Source organism: Hippopotamus amphibius, chromosome 6, assembly GCF_030028045.1.
Source record: "Hippopotamus amphibius kiboko isolate mHipAmp2 chromosome 6, mHipAmp2.hap2, whole genome shotgun sequence".
Classification (NCBI taxonomy): domain Eukaryota; kingdom Metazoa; phylum Chordata; class Mammalia; order Artiodactyla; family Hippopotamidae; genus Hippopotamus; species Hippopotamus amphibius.
Genome location: NC_080191.1, coordinates 171,042,074 through 171,057,969, shown reverse-complemented (window position 1 = coordinate 171,057,969; position 15,896 = coordinate 171,042,074). Strand labels below are relative to the sequence as shown.

Genomic DNA, 15,896 nt, shown 5'->3' with positions numbered 1-15,896 from the left:
AGAAGAAACAGAAGGCAGCATTTATGTTAGCAAAATGGCAGGCAAGCAGGCAGGCAGGTCTTGTCAGTAAAATTAGAAAAGGAAAGCTCATTAACAAACTTTCAAATGGTTCACTAAGATATTGATAGGGCATAAAGGGAATACTTAGGGAAAAAAACCTATAATTTATTAAACACAGTTTTTCCACCTTTTAATTCAAACTATTTCAATACCTCATACAACATTAATAAAGAAATGAAAGGCATAATTTATTAAACATGACTTTATATAGAAATAAAACTGAGAACATCAAATTTTTTTTAGCAAAACAGCCTTACAAACAAATGAGCCCTGTGCTGTTCATACAACAGGGGAAACAAATCCAGTCAAAGAGCTCATTTTAACTGATCAGAACTGGCATGAATAAGAGCAATGTTTTTTCAATATTAATCCAAATTAGATTTATTATAATTCAGTTTAATGGCTCTGATGTGAGAAGCCAGGACGTGAGGATTCTGTATCACATCTTAAGGATGAACCAGCACCTCATTTCTGTTTCTGTGAAAGTCCAAATGACCTCTAAGAAGTTAAGTACAATTTTCCTTTTCTTTGAATCCTTTATCCTTTCACCAACCTACATACAACTAGTTAGATATATTAGAGATAGTAAGTGTTAGACTCTATTGTACGGAATTTTGATTACAGATAAAAGCTGCTCCAAACATGACAATTTTTACATTTGGTGGGGAGTGGAAATCAGAGAAGACAGGACCAAATGGCGCTTAGGTAAGATTGCACCTATTAAAAATGCCAAAGGCTTAAAGATATTAATGCCTTTATAAGTTAAATAGTTTAAAAAAATTTAAAGAACAACCACAAATATGTGAATCATGGGATAAATGAACAAGAACACATGTTGCTTAGAAAAAGGTGAGTAAGATGGTCAATAAATGCAACTATATTTTTAATGGGCTGATAGACAGCAATACCTCTTTTGTGTGTGCACAAAAAAAAAAAAAAAAAAAGCATGTAACACACACTGCAACATTATCTCAAGTGAAGAAGGAAATGTACCAAAGAACAAGACTGTGACAGCAGTCTTACACTGTACAGGCCTTCACCTGTTTAGATTTCCTGGGCCTCGTTATAATAAAATGGACCTGAGTTACTGTCAATCTCAACTATAAAAAGGCCAGAAGCCACTACACACTGGCAAAGAAGCAAGAAAGGATGGAGGGAGAGGAAGTGAAATGAACCGAGATCCTTTCGAGTATCTAGAGATGGGGTATAGATACAGATGGGACACACATGAAAGCAACAGAAGCCCGAAGGGCAATCCTAAGAGAATTAGTGTAATCGCTAGTAAACATTACTAATGCTTATTTCAAATCCCATTATTTCAAGGTCTTTAAATCAAACTTAACATTTACTTGCTATATTATCAGACCTTCTTCATCAAGAAACAATTTCTTTTTGAGATTTTTTTTTCCTGATTGTGATTTTTATTTTTTATTTTTATTTTTGGCCGCACCATGCAACTTGTGGGATCTCAGTTCCCCAACCAGGGATTGAAGGGTCACCACAGCGAAAATGCTGAATTCTAACCACTAGACCACCAGGGAACTCCCCTAATGAGCAGGCATTAGATGTACAGAATACATGTTCGTTTAGGAATTATTTACTAAGCAACTAATATATCCCAGGAATTATGGCAGGGACTGAGTATACACAGGGAAATGCAACAGAGAATATCTCTGTGCCTATGAAGCTCACAGCCTAGTCGTCTACTGGGGGGGAGATACAAAACAATAAACACCCACTTAAAAGTACTATGAAGAAAAAAAATAACAGTGGAGACAAATTTGGTTTGGGGGTAGGGGTGTTGCAGAAAAGCCATTCTAAGGGTGTGACACGCAAGCTGGTAGCAGACAGAGGAGCAGGGATTAACCGAGGGGCACACGCGGGGAATGAGAGGCGTTCCCTGCAGAGGAAGCTGCACCGGCCACACCTGCAGAGCTGACACACTGCTGACGCAGCCTGAGCCTGGAGGTGAGAGACGGACAGCGCCCAGAGCGCACGGGAGCTCACAGGCCACACTGAGAAGGGTGGAACTTACTCTGAAGGGTTTATAGGCCATGGTAAGCACATGGACTTTATTCTACCATATGAAGCCACTGAAGAGTGGTTCTGAGAAGATCGGAGGTATGCTTTTTAAAAAATGGCTCTTTTTGTACACGTTGGGTACTATCTGGCATGCAAAAATATGAGAGACATGGTTCTTGCTTCTAAAGGCCATTTAATTTAGGCCAGACATGAATACTGTTAAGTAAAATACAAGTGTGTTTTGAAAATGGCTGAAATTTCAAATTTCACACTAAGGGGATTTTGTTGTTGTTTTTCCAAATTCCACTTTTTTCTTGGCAAAAACATCTGGGTATTCAGCACTTACTCTATGGGTTACTAAATCTCATCTGCAGTTTCCTAAAGTGTTTTAGATTATAGCACAGGAGGGAGTGGAGCACAGTGTTCATCAGGTTCTCAGTCACCTGGATCTAGATCTGAATGTATGCAGCCTTGCACTCACCAGCCCTGTGACCCTGGGGAAGTCACATTCTGGACAAACCATTCTGTGCCTCAGTAATCATTTGTAAAATGGCGGTAGGTTTAACCTTAACTCTTAAGGCTACTGTGATAAGTGAATGAGATTAATTCTGGTAAAGTATCTGGACCATAATAGACTCTCAATATTTTTCTACATTAATTTATTATTTGCTTCTCATGCCAATTCAGCTAACTCTCCAGAGGCTTATTTCTTCATCAGACTGCCCAGTTAAAATGTGCTTTATCCATCTTAAAGGAAATGATGATTGCAGAACACAGAAATTTTAACAATGGAAGTCTATGTGATAGGGTCTCACGCTGAAGTATGCCGTCCATGCAGCAGTATGCACAGTGGCAGCAGCGACTGGCTTCTATGACAGGAACTGCTACAGACAATAGGCTTTTGAACTGCTAGTTTTCAATACGACTGTGAAAAAAATAACATAAAACATGATGGGAAAAGCAATTATGTAAATGGTTAGAATTCTCTTGCAAAGCAAATAAAGGTACAACTCTCAATAAAGCTCTCATACTCATTTTCAGCTGATGAAACAGGCAATAAAAGTAAACCAGTGTGTTTTAAGGTATCTTCTAAATTTGCATGTGTCCAATAAAATCAAATAACAAAATGAAAAAAAGAAAAAAAAAAAAGTAAACCAGTGTTAAAAATGATCAGTAGATAGCATTACAAGTTAATGTTGCCCTGAGTTTAAAATATAAAATGGGTACAGAGGGATAATCTTGAGATGTAAGTATTTTTTAAAAGTTTGGGATTTTTCAGTAGCTTAAAATAGATAATAAAATAGGATGCCACATATACAGTTGTATAATTAGCATCCTGAAGTAAGGGAACCATTCATCACACAGGTGACTTACAAGACAATTAATGATTAATAAAGCACACCTGGAATTAGAAACATTTCAAAAATTAATATATTATGCCCTCTTCTCCCAACACACATACAAAGCCAATACGGTCCTCAATGCAAATGTTTTCCTTTTGGAAACACTAACAAAGAGATTTGAATCGTATCTGCAGAACACTTGGAACACTGGGTAAATCCTGACGAGTCACGCAGGGAGACAGTTCTAGCTGTTTGTAAGGCATTTAGTAATGATGCTCATCGTGTTTTACGGCGTTGAGGTCAATTCAGAATGAAACGTGCAACAGCTATGCTCCAGCCTCTAGACACGGCAACATAAAACTCCATTTAGTGCAAGGTTCTTACCACTAACAAGGCACTATCATCAGTGTGCTGAGACCTTCTGGATGGGAAGGGACACTGGAGAGGTGGAGAAAAATGAAGCAATGTCAAAAACAAGCTATGCACACACATGACGAATTTCACAAATACATAAGCAAAGAGACGTACTAACACGCATTTGTGAAGATGCTGACATACGGGACCACACTCAGTCACTCAGAATTCACGCGTCATTAACAGCTAGTAAGTGGTTTCTGAGTAACGACTGTCTTCCAAAGAGCTTAAACAACGTCAAATATGACCTTACTGCCTAAAAACTTTCTAAAGCAAATGGGGAACAAGAATTATTCTGTGTTTTGAGAAGAGAAAGCTGAAGTATAGATGTAGCGATAACATATAGAATCTGTGGTCATTTAGTGAGCTAGTAACAAATTCAAAACAGTAAACCCATGAGTCATGATATCTAGTCTAGGCATCTTTTCATTACCTTTCTCAGACAAAACAAGGGTACAACTGGAAATTTTAAAACTGTACATGTTACTTTTCTGAGGAGCTTTAGTTTTTAGACAATGAATTACTCCAGAATGACCATTAAGAAGGAAATTTGGGGGTGAAACAAGGAAGAGTGTATTAACTTATCAAACTTTGACTGTCAAAGGTTTGTACAGAGTTTTTACCATGTGAAGAAAAGACAACCGAAAATGCCTGAGTGACTCTTTCAGGTATGAAACTAATGCATAAGTTCTCAAGTAAATAAACAAAAGTAGATACTATATGTCCAATAAGATTAAAAAAAAACTTTATAATGGATAATTTAAAACATTTCAAGCAATACACTTTACCATTCCAGAAACACTTGTGCTTTGAAAACACTGTGCTGAAAATTGATGCTTGTAAAGCCCCACGTGTTTGCTTTTTGTAAAATAAGTTATTTGAAAACCTAAGTCAATACTCACATGAAATAATGCTTTTATGCACTTTTTTAAGGAAGTAATGATCATAAATTAAAAACAAGAAGGCAAAGATAAAGGAAAATAGCTAACGAAAAAGTCAACTACAATAAAAATATTCATTCAGTAAGCTTCACTTTAACAGATCAAAATAGGTGCATAGATTTTTAAAAGGTTAATAAGCAATTAATCTTACATGTTAATTTGTAACGAAAAAGTACTACTTAATATTTTAAAACTAATGTGTACAAAAAGTATAATCAATAACATACACACTTAGGAAATAAGCTCTGAAGCTGAAATACTTTGTAGAGTTTTTTGTTTAATACTGACACCCTTTACCTGTGCCAGATACAACTCTCAGGACCATCTCTCATTACACAGTAGCTCTGAAAATGAATGAGGGAGACATCTCTGCTGGGGATGGGAGGCGGGAAATAAATAATCTCCAGATGAATGTGTATAGATTAAAAAAACCCTGATCTATAGATTCTGCTAAACTTCCTGGCCTGTGTCTTTTTCTCCCTAGTAACTAGAATTTTGTGAGGGGAAAAAAGAAAATGGCAAGATATTTTCATCATTGAAAACTACCATAATCGCATGCAAAACATTTAATTTTCATTGCAATAATAAAAAATTCCAAAGAAAGGTGATTATATAAACTTACCTCACCATCTAAGGGGGGGTGCTGTTTTTGTGGACTTTGTGATGCTTTTTGCTATATACCCCCACACCCCCCAAAAAAGGGAAGTTGGTTAGAATTTGGAACACTGGAAATGAAAAATTTTATTTACTAAAATAATCGCTCACATTAATTTCTGTATCTCTTGTGTATGGCACTTTTCTAGGTTTACTGGTTAAGAAGACGCTGCCCTTTCCCTTAAATAGCTTGCAATTTAAATGAGGAAAAGCAATACGCTGACAAACAGTATTTTCCTGTGTCTATAAGCATCTATAAAGAGAAATTTTTAACAACGGTGTTTTTTATATGTACATGGATACAAACACATTCACAGAGTAGCGATCTCTCATTAAATTCTCTCAATGAAACTGTTCTTTCTCTAATGGTTTCAAATAGTACTCTACTGCTAACTGGCTTTGGCTCTCTCCCATCAGCCAAATTGCGGGCTTGTGTTTTCAAATGCCTGTGGGGACTCTCTACCTGGATACCCCACTGTCATCTCATGTTCAACATAATAAAAACAACAACAAACCAACCAACCCCCAATTTCTCATACTAACTGGCTCTTTCCCCAATTCGTTAATTCCTCTTTTTACGTCAATTAATAATATCACAATATCTGTACAGTGTTTTATAATGTGTTCTTATACACAAGTCTCTCAAGTGATTCTTCGTATTCTGTGAGATGAACAAACATCATAATCATATTCTTTTAAAGATGAGAAAATTGAGGCTAGAGAGGTTATATGATATGTGCAAAGTCACAGAGTTAGTAAGTAGCATAACTGAGATGTGCACCTATGTCTTCTGATTCCAAATCGGACATTCTTTCCACAAAGCTAACTCCCATTAACGCCATTCTTTTAGCCCCAGAATTTTGCTTTGGAAATTTTGCTTTTTGACTTCTTTTTTCCTCGCACTCATTTTCAATGATTTACCATATTCACCACACGTCTATGTATAAGACATAACGATGCTCCTCTCGAAATCTCTCCCAAAGTTGTAAAAAGCCCTTTGTGGCAGCAGGGGGTGCAGCACACACCATTTCAGTGGAAGCACCAGCTGCAGCCACAACAATACTGAAATAGTTCACATTGAACAGTTGACTGTTACACATGAGGAAAATAAACGCACAGGATGGCTCCGGAACTCCCCCAAAGTCAAGCACATGCTGAACAGGAACGCTGGATTCAGATTCGGATATTTCTGATTCTAAGCCCTTACCACTTGGCAACACTACCTTTCCTTAGGAAACGTAGAAATCATCGCGTTTTATGCCTCTATTTTGCACTCCAGTCTAATTATTGCAGTTACCCTCTATTTCATTTTCCTTCTTTCCTCATGTCTTTCTAACATATTCTAACATGAGTAGGTTAGTTTTTCAGAAGTAACTTCCCTCTCACGTTTTTCTCCTGCTTAAGAACTGAATTGTTCTCGTCTGCCTAACTGCTCAAGATGAAACTCTAATTTGACATTTAGTCAAGGCTATCTACGATGTAACTCTCTCTCACTCGTTGTAGGACTTCTACGGAAGGCCAGCTAAATGAGTGAATTTATGTGTCAGCATTATCACTCCCTCGGTCAGTGTAACAGCCCGCTCACAGAGCCAGCTTTGGAGCCAGTCTGCCCCCCACCCCCCTCTCTTCCATTCCAGTTGTACTGAGATGGAATTGACACGCAGCACTGTGTACGTGTAAGGTGACGGCATGACGACCTGTCTTCCAAGCACCATGAAATGATGACCACCGTAAGTTTAGTGAACATCCACCATCTCACAGATACAAAATAAAAGAAAAAAAATGATGAAATGAGAAGTCTTGGTATTCACTCTCGACAACGTTCACATTTAACATATATGTTATACATCACACCCCCAACTCTTATTTATCTTACAACTGGAAGTCTGTACCTTTCGCCCACCTTCATCACACCCCCCTCCCCCACGCCCTGCCTCTGGTAACCACAATTCTGACCTCTTTTTCTACGAACTTGTCTGTTTTTGAAGTGTAATTGACCTACAAGATGATGTTAGTCCCTGGTGCACAACACAGTGACTTGATATTCATACATATTACAAAGTGACCACCATTATAAGTCTAGTTACCACCTAGACGTTTTTTTTAAGAAACTGTTTATTTTCCATCAGCATTATTTCCATTCTCTGTTCAGCTTGTCTTGATTAGAATCTTTGCTCTGCCACTTACTAGCTGAGTATTTCACCTTAGGAAAATTGTTATCCTCTTTGGGCATCAGAAACCATCATCACAGGTTTGATTCATTTGAAAAGATATAAGAGGATTTATCATGTATATGGTATTTAAAGAAGATATACTTTGGCTAGGGTTACAAAACGAGAGAGAGAGCATTTAGAGGATGATTCATTCGTTCCATTATTCATTTTAAAAAATACTTACTGAGATTTACTATGGGCTAAGACCTGCTTAGACCTAGGGACATGGCAGTGAATAAACATGACAGACATGATCCCTGTCTTCCTGGAGTTTACAGATAAACGGGAGAGACAGATATATATATTTTTGGCCACACCGTGCATGGCTTGTGGGATTTTAGTCCCCCAACCAGGGATCGAACCCGGGCCCCTCGCACTGAAAGTGCAGAGTCCTAACCACTGGATGGCCACAGGGAACTTCCAGGAAAGACAGATATTAAACAAGCAAAAATATAAATAATTATTTAACAATAAAGAAAAAACCCTGATTTCAGAACAAAAAGACTTAAGTAACACCGGCAAAAAAGCTAATCAGCTTTAGAGGCAACTATAGAGGCTGTTTAAAAAAGAAGTATTAACAGGGGTTGATAACTGACTGGATGTGGAAAAAAGAGAAAGGAAAGAATCAAAGATAACTAAACTGTTAAACCTGTGAGCCTTGCAAATTTCTGGTATTCCCTAGAGGTAAGGAAATCAGTGATAGGTTCAGATAACAACAGTTTATATTTGCATGGCACTTTACAGTTTACACAGCATTTTCCCTTCTGTGACGCACCTGAGATTGAGGAAATGGCAGCTGCACAGTGAAGTGATATGTCTAATGATAGACAGCTAGTTAAGAGTGAGAGATTATCACCGTCCTCAAAGCAAAATCAGTCACTTCTGATTGTCCTCAAGCCTATCTACCTTACATATGAGGACAATTAATCTAATCACCAGCAGGAGACAGTTATACTATTTACACAAGAATTCTTATAGTTAAAATAACAACTCTTTTTCTTTTTTTCATTAAGACAATAAAACCTAACAGCCTCAGCAAAACAAGCATTTAGTTCTAAGGAACTTAGGGAATATCATTCATTGAATCCAAAGGACTCACCTTGACAAAGTCCAGGACAGCATCTCTCTGAACCTGCTTGGTCCTCATTTTCTCCTCCTCATACTGTAGGGCAGCAAGTTGTGCCTCCCTCCGAGTACGTTCTACTAATTGTTCTCTTCTGCGATGAAGTTCCAAGTCTGTATGTGAAAACTGGAACAAACGTATCATTTTGCATTTGCAAAGTAGGGATAAAGCTCAACTTATCAATATCCTTTATCAACTTGGGAAACTACTGCTGACAAGCAACTTTACTGTGCAGTCACCTAGCATTTCTTCAGATATGTTTACTGCTAACTTTTCCCATCTTTGCACTGTATTCTTCTGTGTATTATAAAGACTTATAAAGAGTTATTTTCTGTCTGGTGTCTAAAAATACTGTTACCAGTATCAGGTGTGCATGTTATATTACCTGTAGATCGAAGAGACAGATAATGAAATTTATAGGAATTTGGCAATTAACTGTAATTTCAGTATTATAAAAGAAGAAAATCATCTTAATTAAAAAAAAAAAATACAAAACTAAAACTGAAAAAATGTTTTTTACCTGATTGTGACTTGGTGATAGTGATAAGAGAGGAGATGGCTCTGCTGGAACCCTGACCCAAAAAGAAAAAGCGAGAAAAAACTCTTTGATAAGACAGGCAGAAAAAAGACAAGTGGAATTTTATTGTTAATGTAGCTTTCTATTTATCAACAGGCAAACTGTCTGGTCAGCACTGAAAGACCAACTGCGTTGTGTAAACTGGAGCCCAAGTCATTAAATTAAACTACAGGGACACCTGATGTCTCCAACTCATATTTCACATGATGGTATCACTAATTAAGCTACAGATAGTGAACAACTGTTTAGTGCTGACAATACAGTTATTTGAGATCACTTTCCAAACTGTATCATTTCTTTACAGCACACACAACTACAATCTTCTTTACTACCATGACTGAAACAAGATACATGTCAATGGAGATGGTTTATACACAAAGCCATTTTATCAGCAGAAATCTGGAATACTACAGAATCTGTAACTGTACATGTAAAGCACTCCTACTCCCATTTTTAATTAAAAGAAGCAATTTTAATAAGAAAAGGAAAGATTTTGTTGATTTTCATCTTTAAGAAAAGTATGAAACCTGATTTGATACTTAAAAATTAACAGTAAAACTTCCTTCTCAGTTTTATTAGTGTTAATTTTATTACACTTTGGTATTTATCTATTTCCTGTCGTATTTCCTGAATTTTAAATACATAATATGTAAGGAAGCAAAAACTTAAGCTATTCTGCTGTTCTCTTTCATGCCACATTTTTTTTTTCCTTATATTGGTTCCAAATCTTTGAAGTAGTCACAAAATTCTTTTTTTTTAAAAAAAATTTCTAGACATTAAAAAAACTTTTGACAGAATAAACGGTTTATCATTTTTAAATTAGTTAATAACTTTCTATACAAGATTTAAAATAATGTTAAAGCTAATGAAAAACTTCCTTAACTTTCTACTGATCCTCGCCAGCCTTTATCCTAGCACTCCTAATCAGTGTATCCTCAGTCACAGTCTTCCAAGATAAGAGGAGGACAGTGGGCTGGTAGGGTAAGATTTTTAACTGGGATACAACCAGTGAAGAATGAGAGATGAGTGACTACAGTCCTGTGTACTAGCCTGGGGGAAGAATATCTGGCATTAACTGTGAATTTGTCCCAAACTACTAATTTCACTGTTAACATTTCCTACAACTTTTACTGGCCATCTGTAGATAAACTACACCAAAAAACCAGAAAGGATCATATAAACCCATCTCAAGTGGGTTTATATGCCCTGATTTGAACACTATGTTTTTTGTTTGTTTGTTTTTAAAGATTTAAATCTATCTATCTATCTATCTATCTATCTATCTATCTATCTATCTATCTATCTATCATCCATCCATCCATCCATCTATGGCTGCGTTGGGTCTTTGTTGCTGTGCTCTGGCCGCTAGTGGGGGCTACTCTTCGTTGCATGCTCGGGCTTCTCATTGTGGTGGCTTCTCTTGTTGTGGAGCACGGGCTCTAGGCGCGCAGGCTTCAGCAGTTGTGGCGCACGGGCTTAGTTGCTCTGAGGCATGTGGGATCTTCCCGGCCCAGGGCTCAAACCCGTGTCCCCTGCATTGGCAGACGGGTTCTTAAACATCACACTGCTGGGGAAGTCCCAACACTATGTTTTAATAATGCTTTTCAAGCAAAATCTTTCAATATACACCCTCCTTCTACTCCCATTTCTTTACCCTCTTTTTACACCAAAACCCCTTTAAAAAGCTGGTTAAATCCATTGTTTCCACTCCATCTTATCCCATTTTATTTTGAACCCACTCCAGTCTGGATCTGTCCTCACAACTTCACATTCAAATCCAATGGTTACTTCTCAGCCCTCACCTCACTGAACCTGTCAGCAGCATGTGACGTTGCTCCTCTCCCTCCATGTCTTGAGATGCTTTCTTTACGGAGCCCCGGGACACCACCCTCGCTCTCCTCTCCTCAAGCCCACTCCTGCTTAACTCTGTTTTGCTGGCTGTTTAACCCCTCTCCCCTTTACTCCAAGCTTACATACGTACCTGCTTACCTGATAACTCCACCGGAGTGTCTAGTAGGCACCTCAGCAGAACACAGCCACAGCTCGACTCTCACCTCCCACGCCACACCCGGCCCGCCTTGTTCACACGCCTTAGTGTCCCTTGAGCACAACACGCCTGCTCCCCTGCCCTGGCCTCTGCCGAGACCGTCCCCCCGACAGCCAGAGTGCTGGATCCCTCTATTTTTTTAGGTTTCTATCAAAATAGTATCACCTCATAGAATTGCTTTTGCTCTCTCCTCACTGACTCTACTCTTTTACCCTGCTTTACTTTTCTTCATAGCACCTAGCAGTTCCTGACAAATATTTATTACACATACTTGTCTACATCCATTAAAAGGTGAATGCTATGACGCCAGGGACCTAGAACACAGCCAGACTGTTGCAGTACTCAAGAAACACTGTTTAAATGAATGGCAGGGGCAACTTCCCCTCAAAAAGTATGGGATACTGAAACAAAAATACAGGTAACTATATGTATTTTAAAATCTTGAACGTATCTGAGCTGAGTAAACTGGAACTGTACCTCTGTACAGCACACTCTGAACTGCCCTTCTGCTTTACTTTGTTCATAAAAATCACATTTAATGTGAGTAGCTTTTCTGTTTTTGTCCACATAACATGAAACTAAAAATTTCCAGGTATTACTCAACTGTTCTTTGATTCTGTACTGCTTCTAAAAGAAATTAATGAACTTCACAGGACCTAGCCTGACATTATCATCTCTCCTGAACTAAAACACCAGCCAGTCAGATTATATGAAATGTAACTAAATCACCATGAACTAACTAATAAGACTAAAAAGGCCAAGTTATAAGATATCTTTCTTTCATTATTCTCCCTGCATTTTCTTTATCCATCTATATCTCAGTCTCCGAAACAACTTTACTATCCTGTAAGGTGTTAAGTAAAGAATGAGAGACTTCCCTGGTGGTCCAGTGGGTAAGATTCCGTGCTCCCAATGCAGGGAGCCCGGGTTTGATCCCTGGTTGGGGAACTAGATCCCACAAGCATGGTGCAACTAAGAGTTTGCATGCCACAACTAAGAAGCCAACCTGCTGCAACTAAGACCCAGCACAGCAAAAATAAATAAAAATAAAATTTAAAAAAAAAAAAAAAAAAGAAGAAGACTGTATGACACTTTCTACACAGTAAATTTACTATTGTTTAAGCATAGGCATATCTGACTTCCTAGGGGGCGCAGAGGTTAAGAATCCACCTGCCAATGCAGGGGACATGGGTTCGAGTCCTGCTCTGGGAAGATCCCACATGCCACGGAGCAACGAAGCCTGTGCGCCACAACTATTGAGCCTGTGCCCTAGAGCCCGTGAGCCACAACTGTTGAGCCCGTGTGCCACAACTACTGAAGCCCACGTGCCTAGAGCTCATGCTCGGCAACAAGAGAAGCCACGGCAATGAGGAGCCCGCGCACCACAATGAAGAGTGGCCCCTGCTTGCAGCAACTAGAGAAAGCCTGTGTGCAGCCACGAAGACCCAATGCAGCCAATACATAAATTAAATACATTTATATGTATAAAAAAAGAATAGGCATATCAAGTCGACTTCTTTAAGACTCCATAAAAACAGAAAGGAAGCAAAAAAACCAAAGGCTGGGAATTTTTCAACTATTGTGATATCGTTCATGACAAGAAACGTTGTGGAATTCAAGAAGAAGAAGCAGTACTCTTGGGGAGAAAAAAAGGAAGAGGCAGCAGCAGCACTCTAGATGGCCAAGCCGATTCTGGAAATAGTCTGTGAGGCACTAACTGTAGATAAAAGATCACGTCAACTGAGATAGGAAGGAGGAAACTATTACTGTCTCTATCGCTCTGTTATCTAATCAAAAGTTTAAGGAAAAAAACTGCAGGACTCCTGAAATTCATTGAGCCCTCTTTCTCCATAAATCCAGACATATCACTATAAAATCTCACTGCTATTAAGTATCTTCAAATCAAATAATTATACAGGTAATGGTTTAGGTGATCTGAATTTGGAATCAATAAATCAATTTTACTTCTTTTTCTATTGCAAAGGTACATTTCCCTTAGCTCTAAATATATCATATTTAAAACACATAGTATCTCAACTTCTTCATTATGTATAGATCTACACAAAACCAAAATCATTTCATGCTCTTATTACTGAGTTTTAAGGCAGAAACAAATGAGTAGAATTGGTTTTTTCAAACCTGTTCTGATGTGAATATCTTCTCATATCTTCTGTTTTTTGAAACTCCCTCACGGGTACTGGCTTTATTGGTGAACCCTAGGCCAAACCAAGAAAAATGGACCAATTTAAAACATGTATCCAGAAAAGTATAATTACACAGTTCACATTCAATTTGGCATTCAGGGATCTGTATATTACACTAAAAGTATTTTAACAGAATCTTCAAATGTGAATTTTCATGTTTAAAAGCATTATAGGCTATATTACTGCTCATAAACACAAAACTGTTCACAATCCAAAAACATTTATTTTAAAAAAAGCAGATTTTCTTCTCACTGTATTTTACAAATTATAATGACCATACAGTAATATTTACTAAATGGTAAGCTGTGACAGTTAGAAAGGATCTTAGAGGTCATCTAGTACAAACTTCCATCTAGAATAGAAATTCCTACCAATCCTACCCTAACTTTTGCTCAACCTCTCTTGAATATTTCTAGTAATAGGAAATTCATTGGGGAGATTACATTTCTTTACTTCTTCATCATCGTAAATTGTTATTTATGTTAGTCAGACAAATAGTCCTGGGGATGCTGCTGGAATATCAAGATAAAGTGAAAAGTAATTTCTATTTATGGTAAAAATAAGGTATTAATTAAAAGAGAAATAGTGGTAATTTATTTATAAACTGATGGATAAAGGTCATTTCAAAAAACATTATCCAAGAAAATTAAACTGGCTTAAGTTATATGGACTATATATTGAAAAATAAAATTATAAATCAAAGGTAGAGGCTCATGGGCTATCACACCATGTATTTTGTCAAATGAGAATTTATAAAAACAATATAATCTTACTTCAACACCAAAAATAATCATCAAAATGGGTATTCTAGAAGGGAAAAAAAACAACTTATCCAAAAAAACAAAAACAAAAACAAATCTAAAAATCAAATGTAAAACTATTTATAGTCTATCTCCAAGAAACAGGTACATCACACACAACTAAAAGATCTTGGTGAGTTACTCCAAAGGGCTAAAGCTGATTCCCACAGTCTAGGCATAAGGATCACATTAAATGAGATACAAGTCTAGAATCTTGATGAGAGAGAGAGAATAATTATTCTAATTTCACTGAATATGACTTTCTAAGTAAACAAAAATTTCTCCTAGTATGTGAACATGAGTGACATCAGCATGGTTCTGCAATATTGCAATTACCTAAAACTACTGCAGAGGTACATGAAATTTTCATGACAAAATTAATGTAACATTGGTTTAAGTTTAAAAAGTCATAGTTTATAAACATAAGCCATACCCTACTTTATCACAATATGTCTATGTAGGTAACAGGTTGTTTTTTTTTTTTTTTTTGGTAACAGGTATTATGATAAACAATAGCAGAGTATTTAAAATCTCAGTTTTTAACAATCTATGTTTAGGTAGCATCCAAGAACACACACAAAAAAATTTCTCCACTGGTTATTACACCATTTAAAATAATACTGCCTCATTTTATTTTTATAGATGCCAAACTTTAGAAAGACTTATAACACAGAAGTCATGAAGAGCCTTATGACAGAATCATGAAGACTACTATACGTACTAGGTAAATGGAATCAAAAAACATATTACAAATTAGCCAATAAATGGATTAAAGAAATGATACTATTTAATTTTTCACTAGCAGTATAATAGGCATCTTCACTTTTAGTAGAAATACCTCATCTACACAGCCTAATTAACCATAAAATGGGCAAAGAGAAAGACCTCAAGAAAAGAAAAAGGATTCCCTTTAAGATTATCATGTGCATTGTTAACTTAAACTTTATTGCAAAGTAGTTGCCCTTTGCTCTAGCAGAAACGCTTACAGCCTGAACCACAAGTAGCTTCATTAATCACTGGTACACACTGCTATCTGTAGGCTGCAGGACTTTGATTTACAGTAGTCCATTTTATCTGCTGGTTTCACTTTTCGAGGTTTCAGTCACCCCCAGTTAACCATGGTCCAAAATATTAAAGGGAAAATTTCAGAAATAAACAATTCATAAGTTTTAAACTGCATGCTATTCGGAGCAGTGTAATGACATCTCAAGCTGTCCCGCTTCATCCCACCTGGGCTGCGAATCATCTCTTTGCCTCGAGTACCCCACCAGTTAGTCAGTTAGTAGCCGACTCAGTCTCTCTCGGTCATCAGATGGGCAGTATAGCAGTGCTTGTGTACCAGTAACCCTATTTTACTTAATGATGGCCCCAAGTGCAAAAGCAGTGACGCTGGCAATCTGAATCTGCCAGAGAGAAGCTGTAAGTGCTTCCTTTAAGTGAAAAGGTGAAAGTGCTTGAATTAATAAGGAAAGAAAAAAAATTATATGCGGAGGTAAGA

At 37.3% G+C, this 15,896-nt stretch overlaps 1 protein-coding gene across 11 annotated transcripts in view; it reads right to left on the bottom strand.

Moving 5' to 3' along the window:
- LRCH3 (leucine rich repeats and calponin homology domain containing 3) overlaps nucleotides 1–15,896 on the bottom strand; it is a 104,762-nt gene that overhangs the window by 24,154 nt on the left and 64,712 nt on the right. For 6 of the 11 annotated variants that reach the window (XM_057739236.1, XM_057739241.1, XM_057739234.1 and 3 more), the window contains exons 10-14: nucleotides 13,534–13,610; nucleotides 9,291–9,342; nucleotides 8,747–8,896; nucleotides 5,403–5,453; nucleotides 3,810–3,863 (exon numbers count right to left, since the gene is read on the bottom strand). In XM_057739236.1, coding sequence (XP_057595219.1) covers nucleotides 3,810–3,863; nucleotides 5,403–5,453; nucleotides 8,747–8,896; nucleotides 9,291–9,342; nucleotides 13,534–13,610 — 384 coding nt within the window. Of the gene's footprint in view, nucleotides 1–14; nucleotides 3,008–3,809; nucleotides 3,864–5,402; nucleotides 5,454–8,746; nucleotides 8,897–9,290; nucleotides 9,343–13,533; nucleotides 13,611–15,896 lie in introns of those variants that run through there. The other 5 variants (XM_057739235.1, XM_057739240.1, XM_057739239.1 and 2 more) reach the window with 3 other exon arrangements.